The sequence below is a fragment of the Vidua chalybeata genome, chromosome Z, assembly GCF_026979565.1.
Source record: "Vidua chalybeata isolate OUT-0048 chromosome Z, bVidCha1 merged haplotype, whole genome shotgun sequence".
Lineage (NCBI taxonomy): Eukaryota > Metazoa > Chordata > Aves > Passeriformes > Viduidae > Vidua > Vidua chalybeata.
Window position 1 is genome coordinate 29530414 of NC_071570.1, and position 27665 is coordinate 29558078.

Consider the following 27665-nt stretch of genomic DNA (forward strand, 5'->3'; position numbering starts at 1 on the left):
ACAAGATTTTTGAGATTGGACAATAATCACTTGCAATATCTACCATAGCCATGTTACTGTCAAAAAAAAAAAACACAACACACAACAGTTTCAGAAAGCTAATTGACTCTTTAAGAACCTTGTTTTCTGTCACATTCAAGTTTTGTTTTATAGATTGGTGGCTGCATTAATACCTTTGGTATTAAGTAATAGGAACCTTACTTATATTACTTCGTTCTGCAAAGCAGTACTAAGATAGGAAAACTCTTGCTTTAAATTGTGTTAAGGCATTAACACATAGAAGAAATTAAATCAAGTAGTTATAAAAAAAACTCCAAAAGAGGAGCTACTGTTACAGAAGAGTAATTCAGTTCAGAAAGGCAATTCAACTTCTTATTTTGGTGAAATACCTACCCTCCTATGGAGTCTGGCAAATAAATTAACTGGTTTTCATCAATTTTAAGTGTTGTCACCTTTTTCAGAGAACCTATAACAATAGGAACAAGTAAATCAAAATGGACATTTGACTTCATTAAGTTGAGTTTTAACTTTAAATTAAGAGGGGGAAAAAATCCAACATTATGGGCAAGCCACCACATCTTCTCTATTCCCTGATGTGCCTATAGTGCTGTATTCTTAAGGAAATAAGGAGATGAGCTTACAGAACTTGTCTGCTGGTTTACAATGTGTCAACCATTTGGGTAGGCAGGTAGGGAAAGGGAGAAAAAGAAATTGTTTGGGGTTTTTTTGCTGATAGAGACAGCAGGTTTTCATCCATTTACAAACTAGTGTATAAAGTAAAGAATGCTCCAAACCAATTTTAATTTATTATTCAGTCATGCATTACGGCTTTATCAAGAGCTGGCACAGAAACAGATTTAGAATGTAATTTTTGTATTTTCAAGTTCTCTGTGTCTGAACTACAGGCTTCTAACAACATGAATTAACTTAAAATACAAACCAATAGACTCTGGCAGTTGCTGAAGTGAATTACTGGATAACAGTAGGTCTTGTAGGCTTTCACAACCTGAAATACCTTCTTCAACTACTTCAATGTTGTTTTTAGAAACATCCAAGTATGTCAGTTGTTTCAAAGTGCCTATGAACTAAAAGCAAGAGAAAATAATGCATTCTAAAAACTGGAAGTTCAAAACAAAAAATCTGGCAAATTTGACCTCTCAAGTGTAATGCCAGAGGAAAAGACTTAGAGTAGTGAAATAGAGTTTTATGCAAAATATACAAACTTTCAAATGAAGTATTTTGTGCAGAGAAGCACAGCTAATGTTTTTACACACAGAGACACCCCACAGTAGCTCTGCACATCCCTAAAGTCAGTCTTCTGCACATTCAGTGGTTTGATTAGTTACCATGAATCAAGTAATTGAAGCTTTAGAACAGACTTCAGAAAGAAACACATAATGTGAGAACATCATTATGCTCCAGTAGACTTCTTTAATGCTCATTTTTGCCTTTTGTGTAAAACTGCATCCTCAAAAACAACAATGAATCCCTAATTGTACTAAACTGAAAGAAACAAGCCAAAATACAAGCTTGTATTACCATTCCACATGAACCAAGCATAAGCTTTAAAATTTATGCACACTACTCTATTGAAATCTTCACTCTCAGAAATACAGTTTTATTTTACTGCAAAACACTGTTCAGCTTGTATTTTACAATCAAACCACTCAACTCTCTCTGAGTTAACTGATGGAAAAGCAGTAGAAAAGACTGCTGATCAGGCAGGAAGGCCACATTTCACAAGACTGCTAGTGCTTTTAAGGTTGAAAACAAACCAACTGCTTCCCAAATTTCAAATACTCATTTATTAGTTTGCTAAACTTAAGCACAGATTCTCAAGTACTGTAATAATCAGTCACCCTGGACCACATGTAATTTTGACAGATATCAGGAACCCATACAAAGTCAACAGACTGTTTTCTCAGGAACTGACTATGCTCCCTGTTTACAAAGCACTGGAACAAGCACTGCTTTTTTACAACTGTGACCAGTGAAAAACCACACAACATGTTTATCCTATATATTCCTGCTTGCTATCTAACACAGAATAATCCCTTTTTGGAAGGGCTATTCAGACCTAAATTTGATTTAAGATTTTTATTCGTTTTCCTGAATTGCAGCATAATTTTTAGATGAGAAATATATAACTTTCAATGAAAAAAAACCCACCAAAAAGCTGTGAACGCAGCTCTCGTGATCAGTGATAATTTCTAAGTGGACTAGTTAAGCACTCAAGTGCCATTTATTCTTTTGGCTTTAAGTAACACTGAAATTATGTAACAACTTCAACATACATACTGACAAAGCAAGTACCCGTGTAATTTAAAATACTGTATGTTTAAAACAACAAAAGAACTTACCCCAGGAATAAGTGTTAGTCTATTACCATCCATCCAAAATTCCTTTAATCCACTCAGTTGTTCAAGTACTTCAGGCTGTAAAGGGAAGCCATTTTAAAAAAAAATCTTATGAAAAATCGCCAGTGAATGGCAAAACCAACTCCAGTGATTTGTCTATTGCAACTTCAGTAATGTGTTACTGTAGCTGTTATACCCACTTTTTTCACTGGGTCATCAGAGAAAACCCAGATAACTCACTTTTAAATGAAAATATATACTAGATATAAAAAAAAACATTGAAGAACCTGACCATAGCACCAAATAATTTTCAGAGAAATGCTTTCTGTTGGTTTGGTGTCTTTTACAGAAAGTATTATTTTTCAACAGGCACACACTCTAAGTACATGCTACATGTACAGTTTTGATGGAAGACATCTAAAAACCTTTAAATTTCCTCAACTCAGAGGACCTGTTTTTCAAAAACCCCAGTGATTTTTTGATTTGGGGAAAAATCAAAACAAATTTCATTTTTTCTATCAACAAAGGGTGCATCTCCATGATACAAGCTAACCACACTATCCATAAAATGAAGTGTGGGATTGTGTTTCCAATACAACTTATTGTTAAAGGTGTCTTGTTTATCAGGGAAAGACCCCTTCTTCGTAAACATTAATGTTGCATATGCTTTCCCTATTTAAACTTCCCTCCAGAGAAAGCAATACAAAAGAGGTACTACTGCACCTTAATAAGTACAGCCAAGTTCAGATAAATGCTAAGTAAATTTTGTTATACAGTAAATAGACAGTATTTCTGCTGAAGTTGCAGTCCTGACTCCCAATAACTCACTTTCCAAGAAGAAGATGTAATTTAAACATTAGTTTAAGGCTCCCACACAAATATCTACCCTCTGATGAGAATATGGCAGTCATAGTAAGGGCTAGATGTTTAGCCGTAATAATGAAAAATTCCTTAAATAGACTCCCCTATTTTCCAAACCATATCACTAGGCAAGCGTTCAGCTCTGCATGCTCTACTAGTGGCACACAAGGGCTTGACTCTATTGTGTTGCAGGTCATCAAGTTTCATTATACTTCTATTTCAATTCCTTTACCTAGGAAAGTACTTGTAAAAGCAGAGAGATGTTGTATGACCCTTAAATACAAGATATATTGGCCTGTGAGACCACAAGCAGGAAACAAGTCAATGCATACTGAAGGAAAAATCTGAGCACCTCAACTGTAAATACTGCTTTGAACAACATTCAAATTTAATATAGTTTCCTTTGGATCTAAATAGTACACAATAATAAAAGCAGATTAGGCAAAAAATTGTAACATTCAATACACTATAATCAATAAGTGTTTTGAATTTATTCTAAGCCTAACAATTATTTTTCTAATTCAAACACATATTACTCTTAATTATTTAGCAGTACAGTAACCACACTATATAACAGAGTGTTATTTTAACATGCAGTAAAAACATACTCTCTTTCATAAGATCACACACATGATTTTTATAACAGGCTCCATAAAGTAATGTAAGGTATAAATAATGCTTGGAAGCAGAACTCTTAAGATGATGTTCATGTTTTTGTATTTGTTAATAACAGATCAAAGGATAAGAAGATTTATAAGAGATACATAGCTCTTTTACAAAGCAAAACTCACCACTTCTGTGAATTCATTACTTCCCAAGTCCAGTCTCTCCAGCTGAGTCAGTCTGGACATGGTTCTGCACAGGAAAGGGATTAATAAAAAATTAGGTCTAAGAAAATACTAGCTACATCAAATCTTCCAGATTTACAAAAATCTAGTAATCAGTATTAAGTAGTGCTGCTATTCTGTAACTGGAACAATACCTAATTAAAGAGAAATTTTTCACACACTGGTCAACCAGGCAGATATTACTGATCCTGCAGACTGCTGAGTGTCACACAAAGCATATACTGCAACACACTTGAGGCTGCAAGATGAACTTACAAAAACTAAAGACCAGTAAAGAAATCTTCAAGATAATGAGTAATGCAGTGGTGCATCTCTTCTTTTGAGTGGTTCAGCTTTTCACCTCCAATCACAATATGTCTCTTCAGCAGTCAAAGGCTGGTTAACTACATGTTTCCTTCTGAAAGGAAGACTAGTGATCAATTAAAACGGAGAAGAGCACTGTTGAAACACAGTATGTAACACCACCCTTGTACCTCTCCAGGCTGCTATGTTACTTCCATGTGATGTGGTTTGGAATCCTAATTATTTCTCTAGTTGTACATTAAATGAGATTACTAAATTGGATTTTGTGACATATCAATACTCTTTAACATAACTTATGGCAAATACTAAATCAATGTCTGAAATAAAAGTAAAATCAATTACTTCAAGCTGTGTTTTGGAAACATTTTTCCTCTATTTAAGTGCACTTTGGGGACACCATAGAGATTATCTACCATTGCATATGTGGTCACAATGGGTACTTCACAGTCAATAGCAGTTCTACCTGGAAGTATTTTTTAAGAGAGTGTGAATCCCTCATATAAAAACATATTTATGTATTTATTTAATAAGAGATTTTCACAGAATGATTAGAAGTGTCTAAAACTTTCATGTATAAACTGCAACTATGTACATACTATCAATTTCTGGAAAAATTAAATGTAAGAGCTTCTAAAAGGTAGAGTCTTGTATATTGTCAGAATATCACACTAATTTCTTCAAGAAACAGTTGCATGAGCACAAGATGCTCTATGCAGCTAGTCAAAGCTTCAGTTTTTCTTCAAATACAGTAAGATCTATAGTTGATCTGAAAATACAGTTCAAAAATAATATACTGGAAAATGTCATATTTACTGAAAGTAATTTGATAATTAATATTATTCATGGAATAATCTCCAAGAAGGAGACTCAACATTTATTTAGAAATCTGATTTTCATGACATTGGAGTAATTAAGCTAGGGACAAACAAGGAATTTAGCATAAGTAGGTAAAGACAAGAGCAAGACAAAAGCAGCAGAAACCTTTGTTGCACTGTATAAATAGTATACACAGGCTTTGAAGGAAAGCACCTAGCTAACATTCCTGCTAGAGAAGAAAAAAAACCCAGTAAAACATGAAAATACTACTTTCAGAAGACTCTAAGAAAATTCCCTCATTTGTTGAAGCTAATGAACAGGATGATTACCAGTAAGCTAATATTCTTTCTCAATTTCTAACTAAACTTATCTGAGTCCTTCTGAAATCCTGCTGAAGATTGATCCCTCAAAGCTTTGTGAGACCATGCCAGTATCAATTTTAGTGCTGTATGTTCCTAACAAATTTGCCCCAAAGAGTCTCCCAGAAGCACTGCTGAAGAACTCCTTTAGAAGAATCCAACATAGCATTCTGTAGCTTTTGCAACTTCACAGACCACACTATGCAAACCAATGTTATGTAACAATGACAGGGATAACAAGTTAACTTTATTGATTTGGGGCCCTTTTTTCCCTTGCCCAAATGACCATGATCTAGCAAACACATCCGCTCGATGACAAAACATACACAAATGTGTTTGCAAGATGAGGTCACCAAAATATTCCCTCCTTTCCCTGCTGTTTACATAATAGCACTATCTTCTAGGACTATCTTCTTGCTTTTCTGTATTGTTTATAGAGAAATACCACCAGACAAAATGCAAACAAAGCTTCCAATAATGTTATGGTAGCAGGAAAATTCAATGCCAAACTATGTTGAAACAAACATTAACTAGATCATGGACCTATTTTCATCTTTGACATGGTGCTGTGTAATCCTTCCCATAAACTGAAAGCCTCTTTCGTAATTCATAATATTGAACTTGGCATCAATTCAACTCAATACTAAGGGATCAGATAGCCTAAATTATGTCTCAAATTCTGTTGTATACAGACAGCTTCACTAAGGTTAACAGTACAGCTTATATCAAGTGGCATACAATTCAAGGAGAGTGTGTGTGATGGCAAGATTGGGCCTTGCATCGCTGTAATTATACTCTCAAATAACATGCTTCTTTCTAAAATGTTTACTCTTTTTATTGACAATTAGGCCATAGAACCTTAAAAAAATGAAAAAAAAAAAAAGTACCACCATATTTTTACTGGACCATCTTCCCAATTTACCCATCAGAAAAATGCCTCTAAAATAGTCTCAGTGTTTTTGCTTTCCTTTCAGTGGAAATAGTTTCATCCAGCTGTTTTGCATTAGAATGGTGCCACTTGCAGTCTCTGGCTGTGGATAAGCTCCAAACAAAATGATACATATTTGGCATAAAGTTTGGCACAAAGTAAGGTTGATGTAGTGTGTTGGCATTGATTACCCATTTTGATTAACATTCTTTCAAGTACTTCATACTTTAGTGTCATAAAATATTTGCATGTTTTACTCAGAAAGAGGGTTAGTTTGATGCTGCAGAATTTATCCAAATACATTTCTTATTACAAATAGAAAAGAATTTACTGTAAGAATATTAGAAAGATGAGAGTCACAGGAAAACAAGAAATATATTGGTATTTTATAGCAAAAATATTAGGACTACTTATTAACTGCTTAGCATCTTATTAACTGCTTTGAATTTTCTATACTTTTTAAAGCTGTTGCATCTTCTATAAGAGTACCAGAAAAGAATAATGAAGCTGACAGCCCAGCATGTACCATAGATTATTATGGAAGAGAGGAGCTCTTCATGACAATTACTGTTTAGTTTTCAATTGAGAACAGAACTCTGAAAACACTGAAGTCAACAAAAAAGTTTCCCAGCACCTTCAACAGAGGGTACATTTGACTTAAACACATTAAAGCATGTATTACTGTCTCATCACTACAAGTAAACTAAATTTTAGAAATATTTCATGTAATTCATGCTGTTAATGTTAATTATGGCAATTAAGGCCAGAGTGATCTTATAAACAAAATCTCTATTAGCTGTAAGTTTTAATTATAGCTACTGTTCCTCAGTTGGGAGCAACTTAATTTAGAGAGGTACCACTCTAAATTACATGCCCTGTATTTTTTTTCTGCTAAAAACTAATGATAGCAGAGAGAGCTGAATAGAATTGAGAGCATTTATACCACAGAACGCTTCACACTTTGAAGATGTAACTTCATACTTTCTGATGTTGTACATGTCATTCTAGATATATGAGTTCTGGCTTGTTTATACCACAGACTCCACAGTACAGTATCTAGGGACTTAAAAATGGAATCCAAATAGAACATAACCCTTGATCATGTCTTATGCATATAATTAGCTACAGTCACTAAAAAAACTCGCTGTTGTATTTAAAGAGCTGGTAATTTCCACTTCAGCCTACGACATTCAAGTACCTCCTAGCATGAACTGGACAGCGCGAATATTCGATTGTTAGAGCCTCCTGTTCTCCACCAGAACGTCTTACATCCACCAGTACCAGCAACTCTACCAATTTCTGTTGCCAGAGAAAGATCACTTTTACAGTACCCCACAACATATTCATGACTCTGGGTGGCTATTCACATCCCATCTTTGGGATCAGTTTCTTTCTTCATTGACCTCTTGTATCTTTGTTAACCTGCTTGGAGCTCCAGAGTCCCAGTTGGAAAATACTGAGCATTGCTCTTGTTCATAGAAACAGCAGGAATTGCATCACCATCAGCCAAGGCTTGTTTGATGAAGTGAGAATTGCAAGGCAGGGACTAGAAAAATGTTAGATTTTAGGAGAGAGGTACAATGGATTAATGTTTAAACAAATGCTGTAGGAATTTCTAGAACTATACAATACTTACTTTGGCAATATTTTTAACTGGTTTTCTCTAAGTTCCAATATCTGGAGTTTAGTTAATCTGTAACAGAAAGGCATAACAAATTACTACAATATTCTGTATTTAATGACAAAAGCAATCTCTGACCATAGTTATTATTATAGAATTAAAAGAAAAAAAATCTGAAAGCTTGAATTTTTTTCTTGTAACTACATTTTGTGCAAAATTTGCATGTTATTTTAAATTAATTGGTTGGAGTTTGATTTTGGTAAAGCAACAAACAATATTCTGTCTGCTTTTCTAGACCTGTTTGAACACATTTTGTTCCTTCATCCCAAAAATTTTGAAACACTTCATTGGATTAATTATGGGTACATGTTATAGTCCTAATGAAAAGTACACAGGAAGTAACAGAGTTACTTTGCACAACTAAAAATGTTCAATTTCTACTACTGGCAATCAAACAGTTTAATACAAAAAGTCTTATCTGAGAATACCTGTAGTCTTCCACCTTATAGCTTTAAATTAATCTTGGATTTCCTTCTATATTCTCTTTCTAGTCAGCTTCTGAATCCATTTTGACATTTCTGTTAGAAGGTGGTTTGACCTTTTTTCCAGTACATCCTTGGTTGCAAAACAAATAACCTCTAAATCCCAACTCAACTGCTTAGAGCCAAGGTAAGTTCCAAGCAGTCTTGACATACATGCAATGTACCATTCCCATTGAAATTTTCTGTATTGGGACAGAAGTGACAAAGCTCTATTTGTTAAAAAAAGAAATTAAGAAACTGATTTAGTTTAAATACAGATAGGATTGTAATGACAAGTGACAGCCCTCACACAACACAGACTAGGGTATTAAGGTCCTTGAATCAGAAAGGAGCCTGGTGAGTAGACCAGTCTTTCCTGAAGGTGCTTAACTTAGTGCATTGTAAGGACAGAGACAAAAACCTTAATTTTAGTTAAGTGGTAAGAACTATACTTTCTGTAGAAATAGAAAGCAGAAAACAATATTTGTATTTCCTCTAGATATTCACTCATTTTTGGATGAGTTTGAATGCAGCCATCTGCCATGCGCACAAATAACCTAAGAATGTAAAAGTCACCTTGAAAGAGAAGAGAGGTCAGTGCAGCCCAGCATTGCAAGCAGCACTCACTATCTGGTAGCAACTGCTGGAGGGGAACCTCCTCCCTCCAACTTCTTAAAAAAAATGTAAAACCCCAACACCCTAACAGTGGAATACCCTAACAGAAAGAATACCCTAATAAAAACTCCATTCATGGTAATAGCACTCCTGTTCACCTAGAACATAAGTGGGAAAGACTTCTTAAGCATTTTACTCTAGCAGCACCCTAAGATACCAATCTAGTGCAAAACAGAACTCTTTTAAGAACCCTTAGACATGAATGAACATTTTGGGCTTTGATTTCTAAACCAAGCACTGCATTAGGCTTCAGCTGGTCTTCTGCTTTGATGACAGGGACGACAGCTACACAGTTTGTAGGGTTTTTTTCACAACTCATATATGCAGTCAAATTTACACTGAATGCAATGGCAGCAATCTCCCTTCATATGCTAAACTATAAATATGCATATCCACACTTCGCTGACCTTAGCCAAAACTGTGTGACGCTTGTAATAAGCTAGTTCTGTGAACTTAAAGATTGCCTTTGGTGACAGAAATGTTTACAGCTTTGTCACCTTGTTCCTGTTCTGATCTTTTCTCAGCTAGCCTTAAGAGACTGAAGATATAAATATTGAATTTCTTATGCATAGAACTTCACAGAAGCTACTAGGAAAACATTCTCAACCTTTCCTGGCTGGGAGATGCAGGCTGTGTCTAAACATGTAATTTTTTTCCAGTAATTGATGAGAAATACTGGACTGAAGCAGTTGTCACCTCTTCCATTATGACTTGAAGAGCTAATTCAAGATTAAAATAAAAATGCACATCAAATACTAGGTCTAGCTGTTTTTTCCAATTGCCAGTGCTAAGCATCCAGCATCCATCCAAGCTGAGCATCTGAACTGCAATAAAGGACCCAAAGAAGTGGCATTTAATTTGGAAAAGAAATCAAGAACTAATTCACCTATACTAAAGGAATAACAGAATTCACAGTGGCAGAATGTGTATTATCTGTGCCATTCTGTGGCAAAGATCTGTCCTTCTTGTACAGAAATATTTAATTTCTGGACTTGAAAAACCCATCACCACAGAACTATCTGCACATCACCAATGCACAAAGCTGTAACAGGTATACCTGTGTAACAGTTATATATGGAAGTATACGTTCTGTAATAGCTTAAAATTTATTTTTTCAGCATTGTTCTTTAATGATAACCATCTTCGCCTGCATTTTAAATGCAACACAACTTTTCAATAAAACAAAATCTCTACATGAACAATTTTCCAGGAGAAGATCAATATCATTCTTAAATCTGACTTCATAAACTGTACCACCTGTAAAAAATGGAAAAGAAACATACAGCAGGTACACTTGAAACTTGCTGTGCAACAAGCAGTCATTCCTTGGAAATATAAAAATATTGCATTGAGAGATGTTCTTTACTTTACACCTCCTCAGCAGTTTTTCTAAAGCAGAATATTTTTATTTTATTACTAAAATGCAAAGGCATGTGAAATAAAAAGTATGCATGTTGCAGGCTGCATTTACCAAAGTTTCTGCAAAACACATATATACATATGTAATACATATATATATATATATATATCGATATGTAACTAAATTTGATTATCACTGTACACTTATGTAAAAAATATCCCGAAGTAGATACTACTAAAACCATCTACCACTACAGATACTACTGGCAAATTGTTGAGAAAGTAGATACAAAGCAAATTAATTGCAACATCCAGTAAAGAGGCTCTGGAAGCGATATCCCATTATAGACACCATTGCCAGATTTTTAGAATTACACTGAAGATAAATCCTTGTTTATCTTAAACACCCATTAGTAAATAATGTTTCCCTTTTAAAACCCTGTCTCAAAATGAGCAAGAAATGAGTTTCAAGTTTAACATTTTCTGCTTATGTATTTGTGTATTTAAATGTAAATATACAAGTATTCAGATACAACATATATGGTTTTCTTAGGCAAGGATATTAATTCTCAGATATTTGTGCACTGGCATGAAGACTAAAGCCACGATGTGTGCCAATATCAACACATTCAAATTTCCATTTGGAAATGGAGGAAAAACCCCCACTTTGTCACCCGAGAATTCCAAAGGAACTCTCATCATATCAAAAGTCCGGTGACTTTTAGTAAACCCAACATGCTGGACAAGAACAACATCATTGAAAGACAGCCAATATACAATACTCACAAAAAAAAGGGGAAAAAAGATGGCATAATCTTGACCTCGCAATTATGAAAATCTTTAGCACAAATTCTGAAGATGAGAATAAAGCATGGAGATAAATCCAATAAAACACTGCATGGATATACTAAAAGTGCTTTCCATTATAAAAATTTTTTCCTAAGCATCAGGGTGAGTGTTAGGTTAGTAGTGACAGGGGTGCTCAAAGACGCTTTCTACGACTATCCTGTACAAGATTTTTTAATAGCAATCTTTTAAGATCAGAAAAATGTTTAACTTGGCTTATGTCACAGACAATACAGTGATTTAGTAAGACACCATAGGGAAAAAAAACTGTACAGACTTATGGACAAAAAAAAAAAGAAAAAAGGACAAGATACCATAACACCAAGCCAAGTACTTAGGATTTCCTTGTAGGCATCAGCCATTTCTAACTGAACTGTCCAACACATCAGTTAATCATGTAAGAAATTACACTAGGCAGCTGCAAAGAGGATAATTGGAACACTGGAGCACAACCACAGACATTTCCAATAGAAACAAGAAGATAATCATGACACTGGACAAGCCATGAAGAGACCCCAATTAAAATTCTAAATATAGCTATAGATGTCATCATCCTCTGTCGAAAAGAAGATGAATTAAAACTGAAACCTGTTCCAAAATATACTAATATACTCAGACACAGAGGAAAACCTACCACACCAGAAGAAAACAAAATTTTATTTAGTCTAATAATTGAAGGATGTGAGAACACTACAAATACAGCAGGTGAGAGAGTGAGGGACAACACTCATGAGAAATGGCAGCAATTAAACTGCAGAAACAATGAACACTCAGAGAGAAAGAGATGTAAACCAGGTTTCTAACCTGACACACAGAGCAGAAAAACCTTGTTAGCCATTATATGTATTGGCTTAGCTTTTAGGAGATATTATTGACAACAGCTGGCAGTAGCAGCAGGCAAAAGAACTCAGTTACTTCACATATTCCTAAACAATGAAAAGTAATAGCTATATGGCTGTATAAAAAAAAAAAATAATGCACCAAACTGGAAGAAACTGAAGGCTTGTCATTTATGAGATTAAATATTTCAAAAGCTTCTAGGAGAATTTATTTGTTTATAAAAGAAGTATTTCCATATTCTGAAGCACAAGTTAAAAGACTTTGAACTAGAAAGTATTTATACCTAGATGTAAAATTGTGGGATAGTACAGCAGTCTCATCACTTACAGAACAGAAGCAGACAATGTCAAAGGGGTCTGAACCTTACTTTGAAATGGTATTTTAATGTTTCATTGTTTTCCAATTTATTCGATCTAAACATCATCTCCCTATAGAACACTATGTTTTCTATGCAACACTGTTTTAGCAGGTAAACTTACATACATGAATACTTCAAATTAATTCTTCTAGGTACAGAACAGGATGCTGCAAATCACTAGATTTTAACAAGCAAAGCAGAATTCTTCATAACTATCAAGAGAAACACTGCAATGGAGAACTGGCTTTCAAGTTGTCTTCAGTAACTGATTTATTCTTATGATATTAGTAATAAATTACTTCACCATTTCACTAATCATTAAGCATTATAGAAGCTGACAGTGACAAAGAAAAAAATTACGAGAATTTTTAATGTGTATTATGTATTATGTGTAAGATTAACTACTTAAAGTATCAGCTGTGTCAACCTCAAGTCTTCAAGTTTATCTGTAGAACCTGTTTTAATTATGAAAATCTTACCATTTGGTTAGACTATTAAAAAACAGAACAGAAAAAAGCATACACAATCATTAGAATTTCAACAAGATTATGTATATTCCAGATATTCTTCAACCTTAATGAGGGCTTCTGAAATGCAAACTTTGTGCAGCAGAAAAAGAAAAAAAAGCATGACAATAATGCATCTGCATCATAAGCAGCTGTTTTGATAGCTGAATGTGTATCAGATCTGGTGCTCTTAGTCATTCATTAACTGGTAACAGAGAAGAGGAAGCCAACAGCTCTGATCACAGATGACTAATAAATTAAGGGTCATTAGTGGAGAGCACCTGTGCTTATGTTCCATTGCTCATCTCCTGATCTGCCCAACTGCTCCAGCACTATCTGGGGGTGTACTAATCTCTTGCAAACTGTGCTGGCCCACACAGCACAATGTGAAAGACACAGTGAAAAAATGGCCTAAGGCAATTTTTTTCACTCAGCAACATGATTGCTTAACTAATTGCTGTATTTTCTGAAAGAGATGCTTGCTGGACATGGGATGGGTCAAGAAAGCGACAATCTAGGAGAAAAGAGCATAAAATAAGAATGGAGAGGGGAAAACTACAGAAATGGCTAAAAGCACTGTGATGTGGACATCATAACCTAGGACAGCATAACCTATACTCATCTAGGAGTTTTCCTTTTATGAGTATTACCCTTTCATTTTTGCTTGCAAGATTTAATCTATTTTACATTGGTAGCAGATTAGTATTTACCTTGTACTAAAACTATTACATGTAATAGTTTTGCATAGTCAGTATGCACCATAAATATGCCAGGTTTTTCAGAAATATTCCTGACAATAAAGGACTTGAGAGTTACAGTTGTGCATGAAGTAATTTGTGCATCCAGGACAAGCAAGACAAGTGGAATTACAGTTGTCATTATTTGCTTCACTCGAATTATTACAGGACAAGCAACACAAATTTCAAAAATACTTCCTTACTTACCGGACTAGTGTTGGAAAAGAAACAAGAATGTAAATGCATTTTACAGCCTTCATAAGCATTCCCTTTGTCCTTCAGAAGTCAAAATTAAAAGCTGCTGATACAGATTCAGGGCTTTTTTTCCTTGTAACTACTGCAAATCCATAATGTACACTTCTTCCCTTTCTTCAGTACCCACTTTGCTTCAGAACCAGAAGAAACTGCTCTGCAGAAACTTAAAACTAATGTACATATAAAGTTTCATGTTCAACTTACCTTCCAAAATTGGCTGGCAAAAACTCAAGAAAAGCATCATTCAGGTACAGCTGTGTTAGGTTTAACAGTTGAGAAAATCCATCTGGCAGCCTATATAGAAGTAAAATAACATAGTACCTTAGTTTCATTTAAATTCAAGGCATTAAGTCGTATTTTCTTAAGCAACAGTATAGTACTGAAGTCCTACATATTGATAAAATTAAGGGGTGAATTTCTTTAAAGCCACACTACACAGCTGTTCTCTAGAAGATGGGTTTCAAAATTATTTTAAGTATTGAGAAAAATATCTACAGGCAATAAAAACTACAAATAGATGTAGTCTTGCCATGAACTTGTGATGTCCTGATATGTAATGAGAAGAAGGCATTAATTAGAAACAACGGGATAAATTAAAAAATACACAACCCCTTTTTTCCCCAGAAGAGATATGTTGTATCTCTGGCAGTGGAAATTTCTGGCAAATCAATTTTGTCACTATAGCAGAAATGCATATTAAATCAGAATTAATTTTTGTTATTAAGAAAACTCTTTGCACACTTCTGTACAGTCACAGAGAAGTGATGGATTTTAAGCTGACAAAGCTACATGGTATAATGAAGGATAGTCCACATAGCCTATTAGCTTTGGCAAAGTACTTTAATGAGATAGCTATACTGGATCACAGTGCAACAAGGTTAATTGAAGAGATTTCTCAGGGAACTCTGCTCTCGCCTCCAAAGGCTGGCACATGTCTTGGGGCAAATTCTAGACAAAACATAAAACATCGAAAAATTTACAAACTTACTTTGAAATTGGATTTACACTTGCCTCGACAATTGTCAAGACTTTACAGTTTTTTATATTTTCTGGAAACTCCTGTATGCCTGCAAGATGCAGAAAGAAGTAGAAAAACAGCCTTTAATTATTAGATTCCACCACATCCATAAAAATTATGCACATGAAACCATGAGCCATAAAAACTCTGATTTATTTAGCAACTAGTGAACTGTTTTTCTGATGTCTCATTTTACATACAGTTTTCATTAAGGAAATACTCCTACGCAATATCATTTTCTTGCTATACTATTCCTAAAGCTTTTCATGTTTCAGGTTAGCATGAAGCTCACAAGCTACAAACACAAAGTACACTAAATTCCTATTGCTTATTGACAAATATTGAATTACTTGTGCTTTGGAATGTACTTAAGATAAGAACCTCTGTCCCAACATAATTAATTTTTAAAAAGGCAATCACTTGGTAGCATAAAGTTTCCAGTGGGATCTCTTTATCAAATCCATGGCTTGTATAACATCCAGGTGAAATGGTAATGCTTCAAATCTTTGAGTATTTTTACAGTTTCACAGTTATGAACAGATATCCATCCCAAAATGTGATGTATGCTTGCTGTTAGCATCTAGATCATATGAGAGGAGGACAAAAAATGCTCCAAGCACACTTATGTTTGAAAATTAAAACAATAAGCAACTTTCTTTTTTTCCAAGATTATCTGTGAAAATGCCAGAGTGGTGCTACATTCCACATATCTGCAAAATCTCTATCTGTCAGAAACTTAAAAAGCAGGCCTTGAATATGACACGTATCCACCACATCAGAAGGAAATCAGTATTGAATCATTCTACCATGCAAACCGTTACCTCCATCTTTATTATATACACCATGAAAAAAAATTAAAATAAACCCACTGCTATCACAACTGCAGTTGCTTTTGCAACATGCTCTTACATCCTGGTACAGGTGTCTTTATTTTAAATATATTTGTCCTAAATACAATAACCATTCATACTGGTATCTTTCTATTTGGATTAAGAATACGCTGTTGTTTGCAGCAAAAAAACACCATATGCTAATAAATAAAGCTAGTTTAAAATTACTTTTTTTTCCCCCAGATACCAAGCCTTAGCTCTTTGTTTTTGAGTTAATGCATGTAATTGTGTTTGTGAGAGCTTTATCAGATATGTGGAAAGTGCAACTGAACCCAGGGAACAAGATCACAGGTTCCACAAGAAGGAACCATACTCTGTGAATGCTTGTTTGTAGATTAGCAAGAGTACTAAATTTCATGCTGCTTGAAACAACATTAACAGTCCAGCTTCAGAGAGAAAGACAAGGGCAGCATCACTTCTCATTCAGGCTGGCAGGTGGAACTTCATGTATCTATTCTGAGAACATGTGGTGAAGCATCAGCTGCTAAGTAATATTTTTGCTAACATAAAAAAATTGCAGAATATTTGATGTTTAGCTTAAAGCTTGAGTCTATGTTTGTGCAGTAACAAGACTGACCTGGTATATAATGACTTAAGAGATAGCAGTAAACAAGAAAAACAGTAACAAAATAAAAACTTTAAGCAATTGGTTATAATGAGTGGCAAAGATACTGTGCTGACTTTTCCATAAGTTCAACTAAAACAGTGACACCATTTCTTTCAAACTAGACTTTTAGGTCTTTTCTTGACAGGAACTTGTTTGTCAATACTACCATCGAAACGATACTTTTTGACTTATTGTACTCCATTACTCAAAGGTAAAAGGCAAGAAAAAAACATGACATTTAGTTAATCCATGAGTTTAAATACACCTAAGTATGATGGACATTTTTGGGAAATAATTTGCTAAACTCAGAAGCAGAAGGGACTAGGAAGAACAGAACTATCAGTGGTAAAACAGGCCAACATTTCTGATGCTTCCTGAGTAACATGCATGTTTATGCATACTCACAGGTGTAAATAAAAATATAGCTTTATATATATATATATATATATATATATATATATATATATATATATATATATATATATATATATATATATATACACGCACATATATACACGTGTGTGAGTATGTGTTCATGTGTATGAGTTCAGCCATGTGAAATTTACTGAATCTGTGAGTGGAGTCAAAGTAGAAGATGGCAATGGGATACTAATTTAATTAATTTCCATTACTCAGTACAAAATCAAAACTAAAAAGGTAATATTTATAATGTTATAAAGTTTCATTTCTGTAAAGCAGTAATGTTATTTTTGAGTCCAAGAAAGATTAGGAAACTACCACAGACAGAGCAGAACCATACCTTATCTATTGCTGTCATATACCCTTAGTATATGGGTATATTTTCTCTTTCTTACAAAGAGAAACACACTTCTAAGAAACTCAAATATACATGATCTTAATTCCAGTTGTAGCAATAAACCTCATTCAGCAAAAATAATATCCATACATGGAAAGCATCTAACATGACACAATAATCTGAGCCTGCAGAAATGAAGTTACAGATGATTTGTATGAAGTGAACTTCTGGTGTCTGAAAAAAAAATGAAGACCTCTTTATTTCTGAGGATACAAATTTACCTTCTTAAAATAAGTATTTACACTAATCAGAAAAGCTAAGCTCTTTCTTGGAGAAAAGGCAAATGCTTAAAATAAGCATTTACACTAATCAGAAAAGCTAAGCGCTTCCTTGGAGGCCAAGCTGTGTCTCAGGCTCACTCTGTGCCCTTAGTTTTTCTGTTTGAATCATACTGAGACATTCTCTAAGCTTAGTTTTTCTGAGAGATGCTCTCACTACTGGCCTTGGCTTGGTCCTTGGATGAAAGATTGCTCTGGTCCAACACATTAAACCTTGTGTTTGCAATATTAACATTAGTTTCCACTGTCTGTGTAATGAATTCATGGAAGGACAAAATGCTTAAATTTGCAGTAACTACCTAAAAACCAAAACACATAGCACATCTACAAGAGGGGAGAATGTCAATTTAAGCTTACTCTCAAAACAACAGCCAAATAAAATATTAGCTATTCAAATACAGACATGTTAAATCAGCATGCTTTTATACATAATCAGAGGACACTACAGTAGTCCCTGTTTGACTATGCCTTGGGCAAGAGACAGCAACAGTTTTAGCAACAAATTAATAATAGAAATTCAACTGATATGAGAAACCTAACAATGAGGGAGCCTGGGAACTTAATTTTGCTTCTTCTTCAAGCCAGAATCATTATGGTACATAGCATCTTAACCAACCTCACTCAGTACTTCAGTACAGATAAATGGCCATCATTCAAAAGAGCACCATATTGAGAATGACAGTATGAAATATACCAAATATTTGTAATATACATTCAGAAACTAGGGGGAAAAAATCAGGAGACTGCTACTCTCTACCACATGATAGGAAGTTGCATGTACTGACTGGCTACATAACAATGTTCTGACCACTCCCTTTTCCTCAACTATACTCCTCCTGCATGCTAGAAACATGCAATTATTGTTGAATTAGTATTGTTTAATTTCTCCCACCAAGAAAAATTCAAAAAGCAAGTAGAAAGAAGAATAAATAAGAAGGCAGAGAGACATGAGAAAAAGCTATGAGGGAAGGAAAATGGAGTTGTAAAGAGCACTTTGTAAGAGGAATTGTTGCTTGTTTTTCTGCTTTTCATCTATCCTCAATATTCTGAATCTTCTTCCTCATCAAGGAAGCTCAGAAAATCAAGACATTCTGTGACCACATGTATCTTCACTCATTTTTAACATTGTGCTAATTAATTCAACTGATAGCCAATTCAATCTTTCCACGAGCCTCTCATTAGATGAATACTGCAAATTGAGATCCACATTCCTTCTAAATCCTATTTTTCTTTAGGGGTCTTTACTGCTTTCTCTGTACACTGATACCCAAGGATTATAGAAGATAGTGCAATAGTTCACCTAGTCTGTTGCAGCCTTATTCCACTTTCATTGAAAAGCATTATATGGACAGGTTCTTCAACATATTATTAATTTTGTACTTTACATGGTAACAATCACTATACACAACACATTTCAGTGCTCAATTTGTTTATAGATCACGCTCACTGTTTTCCAAAAAAATACAAATCGTGCCTCTGGACATGAACATCTGCAGAGCACAGTAAGAGAAAACACAATTTGCTGATCATCTTTAACCACCAGATCCAATTGAATTGGGAGTAAATCTCTTTTTGTAGTGTAGTTTACCACAGAAGTTAGATTTATGTAATAGCTTTTAGCATTCACTTGTCTGTTCTTTCCTCCTTGTTTTCCCAGATTTCAAGGACTTTTAAACTCGCTGGCCAGTTTCTATCAAAAACAACAAACCCCCTCAACAACAACCACCCACCCCCCAAAACAAAACAAAAAAAGCAACCAACAAGGAAAAAACAAACAAATAAAAAAACCCACCCACCCCCAAAAAACCCACACAACTCCCCCACAAAAAAACCCAAAACACAAAAACAAACCCCCAAAACAACAAACAAAAAGTCCAAACAAAAGTTTAAACAAACAAACAAATACAACAAACAAATCAAACCAACAAAAAAAAAAATCTCTGAAAATATGTTTAAGAACATCTGGCAGTAAGATAAGGAAGAGGAATTTAAAATTCTTGTCTGGATTAAGCCAAAAGCAGAAAGCATTCATCATTCAGAACTCTACTTGGCAAAACCTTGTGGTATTCAATTACAATCCAAGACCAGCTGTGGCACATGCCCAAAGAACATAACAAAAAGGTCATACAGGGATTTCGGGTCAACAAATGCAAATCTAGAGGCAATCAACCTCAGTTCTTGATCACATAACATGAGTGAAATACAGAATTTCACCTGATTTTTAACTCCTTGGAGAACAATGATTTTTTCTTGCATAGCCTGTCACAGCAAGTGTGCTCAAATGTCCTTCTGCCTGGATTAAGGACTGTAAGTATAAATGGGGTCCCCCTCACCATCTGGAGTTACACTCATCTCCTCCCCTACACAGCACAATGCTCTCCTATCAACTAGGGTCAGTGTAACTTGCAGAGCAGGAGAAAAAACAGAGACAATTTTTTCTCTCCATCAGATAATTTTTTTTTTTACTCAAATACTGGCAATTCCATATCTATAGAAAATTGTGCAAGTCAGATCCACTGTTTGCAGAATCATTTACTGCAATAGGTCTCAGTGCTGACAGCCCTGTACAATCCTGCTTCAGCCCCAATGCAGATGGGGACTTGCTCTGCAGTTCATACTGTGGTCATACCTTAATTCAGAAACAAATGCTAAAGCTAGCATGTCCAGACAGCAGTTATAGAAACTGCTATACAGAATTGGCAGTATCTACAGATTTGTAACACTATTCATAGAGAGTTACACCTCTTCTTACACAGAAAAATTTTAAATAAGCTTAAATAGTACCAAGAAAAACATTTTGGTTCAATACCTAAAATGCACAGAGCAAGAAAATCACTAACACATGTGAGACGTCTAGAAGCCATACAGGTGATGTTCCCAAAGGAGTCTGCAGCTAGATCTCTCAGTTTGCAGAAAATGTGAGGGGAAAATCTTCTCTCCAAACAACAGGCACACTAAAAAGCTCTCTTGGAGCAAAATATATTAAACTACAGCCTGCTGTGCACTTACTCCATTTGACACCCTTGCAAGTATAGAGAACACACAGGCAAACATATAGGTTTAGCTTGCATAAATACAAATTACCCGCTTTCTTACCTCACCTAGTCTGTTTATCCTGGGTCTAACTTCTGGACAAGCAGCTCCACCACAAAAAGAGAAGCTGTTGTTTGTTCTTCCCCTCAGGCCTCTGCTACAACTGTCTTTCAAACCCATATGGATCTACCAAGTAAAATATTTTTAAGAATATATGCCACAAATCTCCCAAAGAATATGAAAGATCAGTTTGCAAAACCTGAAATTTTAAACTGAAAACCTGAAGTATCAGTCACAGCCCATATTCTTACATAATTATGTATTTACATATTTATACATTTTACTTTAAAACTGCACACCTTCTGAACGAAAATGAGCACTTTTCATTATTTGAAGTAAACAGTGTATTAGAACCCAAACAATTCAAAGCACAATACGTACCCACCTACCCTTACATTTTGAACATTCATTCTGCTTTCCATATTCTTTCCTCACTGCACTGGTTTCAGACCCACCAGCATTTCAGGTTCACAGAAGATGCAAGGCTCATCTGTAGGACAGCAGTAACACCTTTCCCATTACAGTTTTGGAGTTTGTGGGTTTGCGTTTTTTATTGCTTTTATACATATGTCCTAGCACAGCTAAGACAGTGCAACAAACATTTAAGAGTCTTCCAAGCATTCCTCCTCAAACCATTTATAAGACCTTCAATTTTTAAAGTAAGGTCTCTCTAGGCATGTTCTAGTCATGTCTCTAAAATAATGTAAATGAGAAGGAATACGAGTAGCAAGACAGGCTTCTCAATACCTGTTCTATGGAAAAAAAGGATAGCCAGTAATTCTTGAGTAATTCAGCCAGGCTTCTTAAAGACATGCCTGACACATTCATTTACATAAATTAAAACATGCCAGGGCAGGGTAAAATTGCAAAATGTGGGGCACCAGCAGAATTTTTGACAATAGTTGTGGCCATGATGCTGTTTTGGACAATTTCCAAGGTTACATGGTTTTCAATCATGTCTAATTCATGGATGGAATGCTGTCACGTACCCAGAGAAGCACAAAACGTAACCATTGGAAGCGGCTTTGCTTTTCCGTGTCCTGTTCCCTACTACCCTGGACTGCAAAATCAGTGCTGTGCATCCAGTCACTTTTTGCTGTCACTTTTGAGTGACATGACAACTGTCACTCAAAGTACACCCTGTTACAAAAGTAAAGAAAGAAGTTTCTCCTTGGGGTAATTGGCGAGGTGCATAGTGACAGTGGTGACACCACCAGTTGCTACAGTAAGTTCTGGGCAGACTAAGCACTAGGTTTCAGCTGGGCAGGAGGTTCCTGGAGTCAGGGTAAACTGAGTAACAGCTGAGAGACCTATCAGGACTGCCAAGAAACAGACAAGTCCCAGCAGTTCTTGCAAATGAGAGAGAGCAGTTCTACAGATGAGAAAAGAATAGCCAGGGGCAAGCAATCATGGGAGACTTAAATGGGTCCAGTGAGTGCAAGTGACTGGGAGCGTGGGGAACAGAACGTGTGGCTTTAGAAGTGGTGCAGGGGTCTGCATGGCAGTTCATGAGGAAGGGCCACTTCATCCTATGGAGTCATCAACACATAGCAAATTTTTTTGGCAACAAAATTGGTCACAATCTACCCATTGCGACTCCTGTTCTGAGCATGAAACCCAAACAGGCCACAGCTTCCTCAGGTAGATACCTACACCTGAACAGACCTCCTGAAATCTCAGAGACTCAGCTGCAGGGAACACTAGAATCTGGGAGCCCTGCCAGAACCCAAGGACAGAGTTGGGTGCCATGGGTGCAAGTGTGCCCAGACAGACAAGCTTCATTGCATAAAGCACTCACTAGGCAGGGTAACATCTGGGAATCTGAGCAGGCCATTGATGCTAGCATTAAGCTCTCACACAGGGAGGATGATGACCCTCCCTTAAATCCTTTAGAGCTGAAGGTAAGTTAACATCCAACCCAAGGAAGTAGGATCAGCTAATTCACATGGCAAGGGAGAACAGACTCTTGTCTCAGCTCAGAGCAGGAGAAAGAATCTTCCCTGTGCTACCAATCTGCCCCTAAAAATAGATAAGATGTTCTGGAGTTAGAAGGAGAAGAATCTAGGATAGGTAGTTAAGATCCAGAAGAAGAGAATTCTACTAAATTTGTATAGTTATCTTCAGTGTTACCTAATTACAGCATTCCAGTACCTGAAGGTCCATATGAGAAAGGTGGAGAGGGACCTTTTACAAGAGCAAGTAGTGACAGGACATGGGGTGGATAGGACTACGTTTAGATTTGATGCTAAGAAGAAAGTCTTTACTGCGAGGGTGGAGAACACTGGCTGCCCAGAGAAGCTGTGGATGCTTCCTCCCCTGGAAGTATTTAAGGTTGAGTTGGATGGGACTCTGAGCAACCTGGTCTAGTGAAAAATGTCCCTGCTTCTATCAAGGGAGCTGAAATGGAATGAACTCTGAAGTCCCTTCCAACACAAATAATTCTATTCTATGATCCTATTCTATGCTGTCTTTACATGTAAATCCATATCCACAAACACTATAATTACATTTACAATATCTTTTCTTGTGTTACAAATATTTCTTTTGAGTCCAAGAAGACATTTTTAATAAACTAATTTCAGAATTTCAGATACATACACTCAAATTTCACATTCAAAACCTTATCTGCATTGAAATTTATTTCCATTCCCATCCTCTCTTACACACAGAAATAATTTTACTGTGAATAGACAGACTCTTTTCAGTACCTTCAATATGACAATGTATTTAAGGAAAAAGTACTGCAAACACTTGAAAAAAGACTTTAAATAGAAAGGCTGCCTACATTTAGAGCACATTTCTAGGATCTATACAGTGATACACTATCACAGAGCTACAGACTCAGAACTCTGCAGGAAATCAATTACCTATTTCACTATCACGGATGATTTAAAAACCCTGGTTGCGTCCACCTCTCTGTCAGTATAAGCAGAGAAACAGCAAATTTACAGCAAGTTATTTTGTATTCAGGATCTTTCTGTTTTACTTCTTCCTGCAGAAAATGGAACTTGGATCTGTCTCCCCCTATTACTATGAACAATTCTCAATCCCTTAGAAAAGCCATATTCCTAAACATACCAGATAGGCAACACAAAACTGGATAGTTTCTTGAATTCTCATTCTCCAATTCCACAACTTCTGGCACAGAGCATATTAAAGACAATTTGCCAAACCAATAGATTATTTTAGAACATTGAAGAAAACATATTTGATACAAATTTGCATCTGTTAACAAAATTCTTTAAAATTACTGAAATAACTTTATAGGCAGATATGCCTGGAGGCAGGGGGGTGAGGGTTTTCTTAGGTTTAGGCTGTCTATTTTTCCATGAAGATTCCTTGTAATACAGATTAACAAACTGACAGGAGGAAATTTGCTTAACATCACTGTGAAAGAAATATCTCAGAGATTACTGAAGGTATTGTTATTTCCAAAGCCCCAGGTTACTCTTGATCTTGCTAGTAATTTGCTCATCTTGCTGTTTAATCCTCCAAAGGCCTGAATAATATGGAACTTAAAAATTCAATCTTTTTTCTTTCACCACCTGCATGTAGGGAAAGGTAGATCATGTTTCCCACTAGACTAACCCACAGACACAAGCAATTTCAAGTGCATTTCCCAAGTTTCCAGGAAAGCTTGATTTTCCTGGCAGTCATCTCATCCTATGTTTCAGCCTTTCAAACCACTTGATTCAAGTAACCCATAAAGCTAACTCTTCTGTACATTTAGATATGCCATCAGACACTGCACATAAATGCTTTCCCCTTCTTCAAAGAGTCAAAAATATTTCCTTGACAGCCTTCCACATTGCCCTAGATGCATGCTAAGGTTGACATGCCAGAGTCACAAGGAAATTATTGTTTCCTAAAGTTTAACCCCAAAAGAGACTGATTTAGGGTGACGAGTGGTGTTGCAGGGTTTTTTGGAAGGTGGGTTTTTTTTTCCTGTACAGCTGTCAACACATAAATAAATTAGCTATTCAGGATTAAAAATGCTTTGATTTCCTTTAGCCTCTTAAATAAAACTTTTTTTTTTTTTTCTACACTGGTCCCACATTCTGTATGCTGCAACTTATTTTTAAGATGTAACCCATTATGTTACAGGGGTGGGAGAAAAGGCGTCTCTCAATGCTTTGTATAGTTCAGGATGTAATTTCTGGTATAGGAATGCAGTTTATTTATTTTTGAACCATTTGTTCAAGTATGATTTCATCTTTGTGACTAGGCCAGCACAAGGCTTCAGCTAGAAATTTCAAAGCTGAAGTGTATCTGGAAAGAAGCATCAAAATACTTCTAAATTAAGGGTTCACAGTAGCCTTGGGAATCTGGTTAAAATGCCATAAAAAGACAGCAGATGTCCTTACCAAAAACCTACTGAACTTATTGACTACTACAAATAATAAAAACAGAGTTGAGACTAACTCTAGTCTATCCTTGCTGCGCATATAGCAGCAATTTGGTATTTCAAGGCTACACTTGCGCCACAACCATTTCAGCAGCCAAGGATAATACATTCCAGACCACACTCTTGTACAAAGACTTCTCTATGCTCCATTAAAGGTTTGTGCTCTAACTCAGCATATTTCAAAACATACATCACTTCGAAGAGTAGATAAACTGACAGAAGAGAAGTAGTCAAATGAAGATTTGTAAATTAAAAAACCAGCCTGTCTGGCTCAAGGAGACCAAATAAGAGAAGGCGCTGCATGCTGGGAGCATACAGGGAAACATGCACGTCTCCTGGCTTCCTGTATTTTACTAGATTTTCCTTAGGCTACTACTTTTGGTCACTTTTGAAGGATGCTAGATTAGATGAATCCTTGTTCTGATAAAATGTTATTAAATATTCTTAAGTATCAGCATTTGCACATGTGCCGTGTCTCTGTTACAGTTTTATATATTGTGTGCATGAAACCAAACACATTTAAGCCAGAAATCTAAAGGGCAAGATTTTTCCTATGTGTAGCAGCCTGAATTGCTGCTACTAAAGTCCAGGGTAAAGAAGCAGAAAAGGCCTTTGCATTGTATCCACAGATGTTTAATTCAGCCACGCGATTAGATGCTCAGGACTCCGGCACACAAACGGAGAGTCCCGCTTACCCACTCCCCAGGGGCCCGAGGGACACCGTAGTCTCGGGGCAGTACAAAGATATGGGCCAATCAGGGAATAGGGAGGGAGTGGCTCAGGCACACAGGAACCAACATAGGAACAGGGGAAGGAGCCAATGGGGTTTTAACAGCTTTGAGGGAAGCTTCTTTTATCTCCTTATCGCACCCATGCTATTAGAGCACCATTGCTTTCTTGGACTAAAACCTTTTATGTAACAAATCTGCTACCTTGAAAAATTTCTGATTTTGATCTTTCATCTAAACATCAAATATTAAGTACACACATATATATGCATATAATTCTACTTGGACAACTTGATGGTCTCCCATATGGCTGGTCTCACTCTGTTAGCCAGACTGCAATTCATTAAGTAACCTGGAAACATTTTAAATTTGAAGCTTAGTTTTTCATTTTCCTATCAGCTCTTTAGAAAATTAAATACTTTGATCAATATGTCTGATTATGTCTCTGCCAGAAACAGCTCAAATATTTTATGTGAAAGTCCTATCATATTTCATGTGCACTGGTATTTGAAAATTAAAGTCTAACTGTTCTTCTAAAAATACAACCTTTAAAAATAAATGCATATTTGATGTCAAGGCATCTGCACTTCATGATGTCGCCCAATCCGTCTCAGAAGGAAAGACTTAATGGTATATCAATACTTCAAGAAAAACAGAGGAACTATCACCATTCACTTGCCACAACCGCAGGAATGTGAAAACCACTGAATTATTTTAGAATTTGGTATCTTTCATCATGCTGCACTTTTTGGGCCTAATCTCCACTAATGATGCTTTTTTTCATAAACTAAAAAAAAAAGCAATTCTTTCCACAGAAGTCCACATTCTATTCTTTTGAGATATAACAGAAAAAGAAAGAACTGCATATTTGATAAATTTTGCTATTCTTAGAAAAGTAGTAAAATACCTCCTATTTGGCTCTTTTAAAGACACCCATTAGAACAATGGGTGTGAGTGATAAAGTGAGCAGTAAATTCTTACAAAGAAAAAAACAGACACAGGGGAGGAGAGTAGGCTCGCAGATGTCAAGAGCAAAATTTTTCATCGTTGAAACAGTGGAGAGCTGAAGAGAAAGGGAAAGGTACTTATGCCAACAAGCAAGGTCTCAAATAATACCAAATTTATTACAGAATAAATACCACTATTTCTTACTTCACCCAGCAGGAACAAACAGGGACAATAATTTGGTTCTTTTAATTTTACAGAGGTTTTAGAACTACTGGAAGACAAAATGACCTCAGTAAACAAACTTGTGACCTCAGAACTATTTTTTATGTGCAACACTAGTCAGAGAAGCTATCCAAATTGTGATAAGTCTGACACCAGGCACATGATAATAGTTTAAATAAGCTTGTACTCCCTGCCATTTCTTTGAAGGGTGTTAAAAAAAACCCAACCTCTAGAAAACAGAGACAGATAGTTTACTGGGATAGTGTATCATATGCCTCAGAGGAACAAGTGCTCTTTCAGCACTGACCTCTGTAGGCTTAGTTCAGGGCCATGACATTTTAGACAGACAAGTAGGTCTCTGGCTTCAGCTGCCTATTTATGTACATGAACTATGGAATTCGTTAACAGCAGCACACAAATTCCATTTTGCTGCTTTTAAGTCTTCTGCATTGAGAACCTGTGTTGCAAA

At 35.8% G+C, this 27665-nt stretch overlaps 1 protein-coding gene across 7 annotated transcripts in view; it reads right to left on the reverse strand.

The window, feature by feature from the left end:
- ERBIN (erbb2 interacting protein) overlaps positions 1 to 27665 on the reverse strand; it is a 115319-nt gene that overhangs the window by 31413 nt on the left and 56241 nt on the right. For all 7 annotated transcript variants that reach the window (XM_053931338.1, XM_053931337.1, XM_053931335.1 and 4 more), the window contains 7 exons: positions 15179 to 15257; positions 14395 to 14484; positions 8109 to 8165; positions 4010 to 4073; positions 2361 to 2435; positions 941 to 1085; positions 394 to 466 (listed from right to left, as the gene is read on the reverse strand). In XM_053931338.1, coding sequence (XP_053787313.1) covers positions 394 to 466; positions 941 to 1085; positions 2361 to 2435; positions 4010 to 4073; positions 8109 to 8165; positions 14395 to 14484; positions 15179 to 15257 — 583 coding nt within the window. The remainder of the gene's footprint in view (positions 1 to 393; positions 467 to 940; positions 1086 to 2360; positions 2436 to 4009; positions 4074 to 8108; positions 8166 to 14394; positions 14485 to 15178; positions 15258 to 27665) is intronic.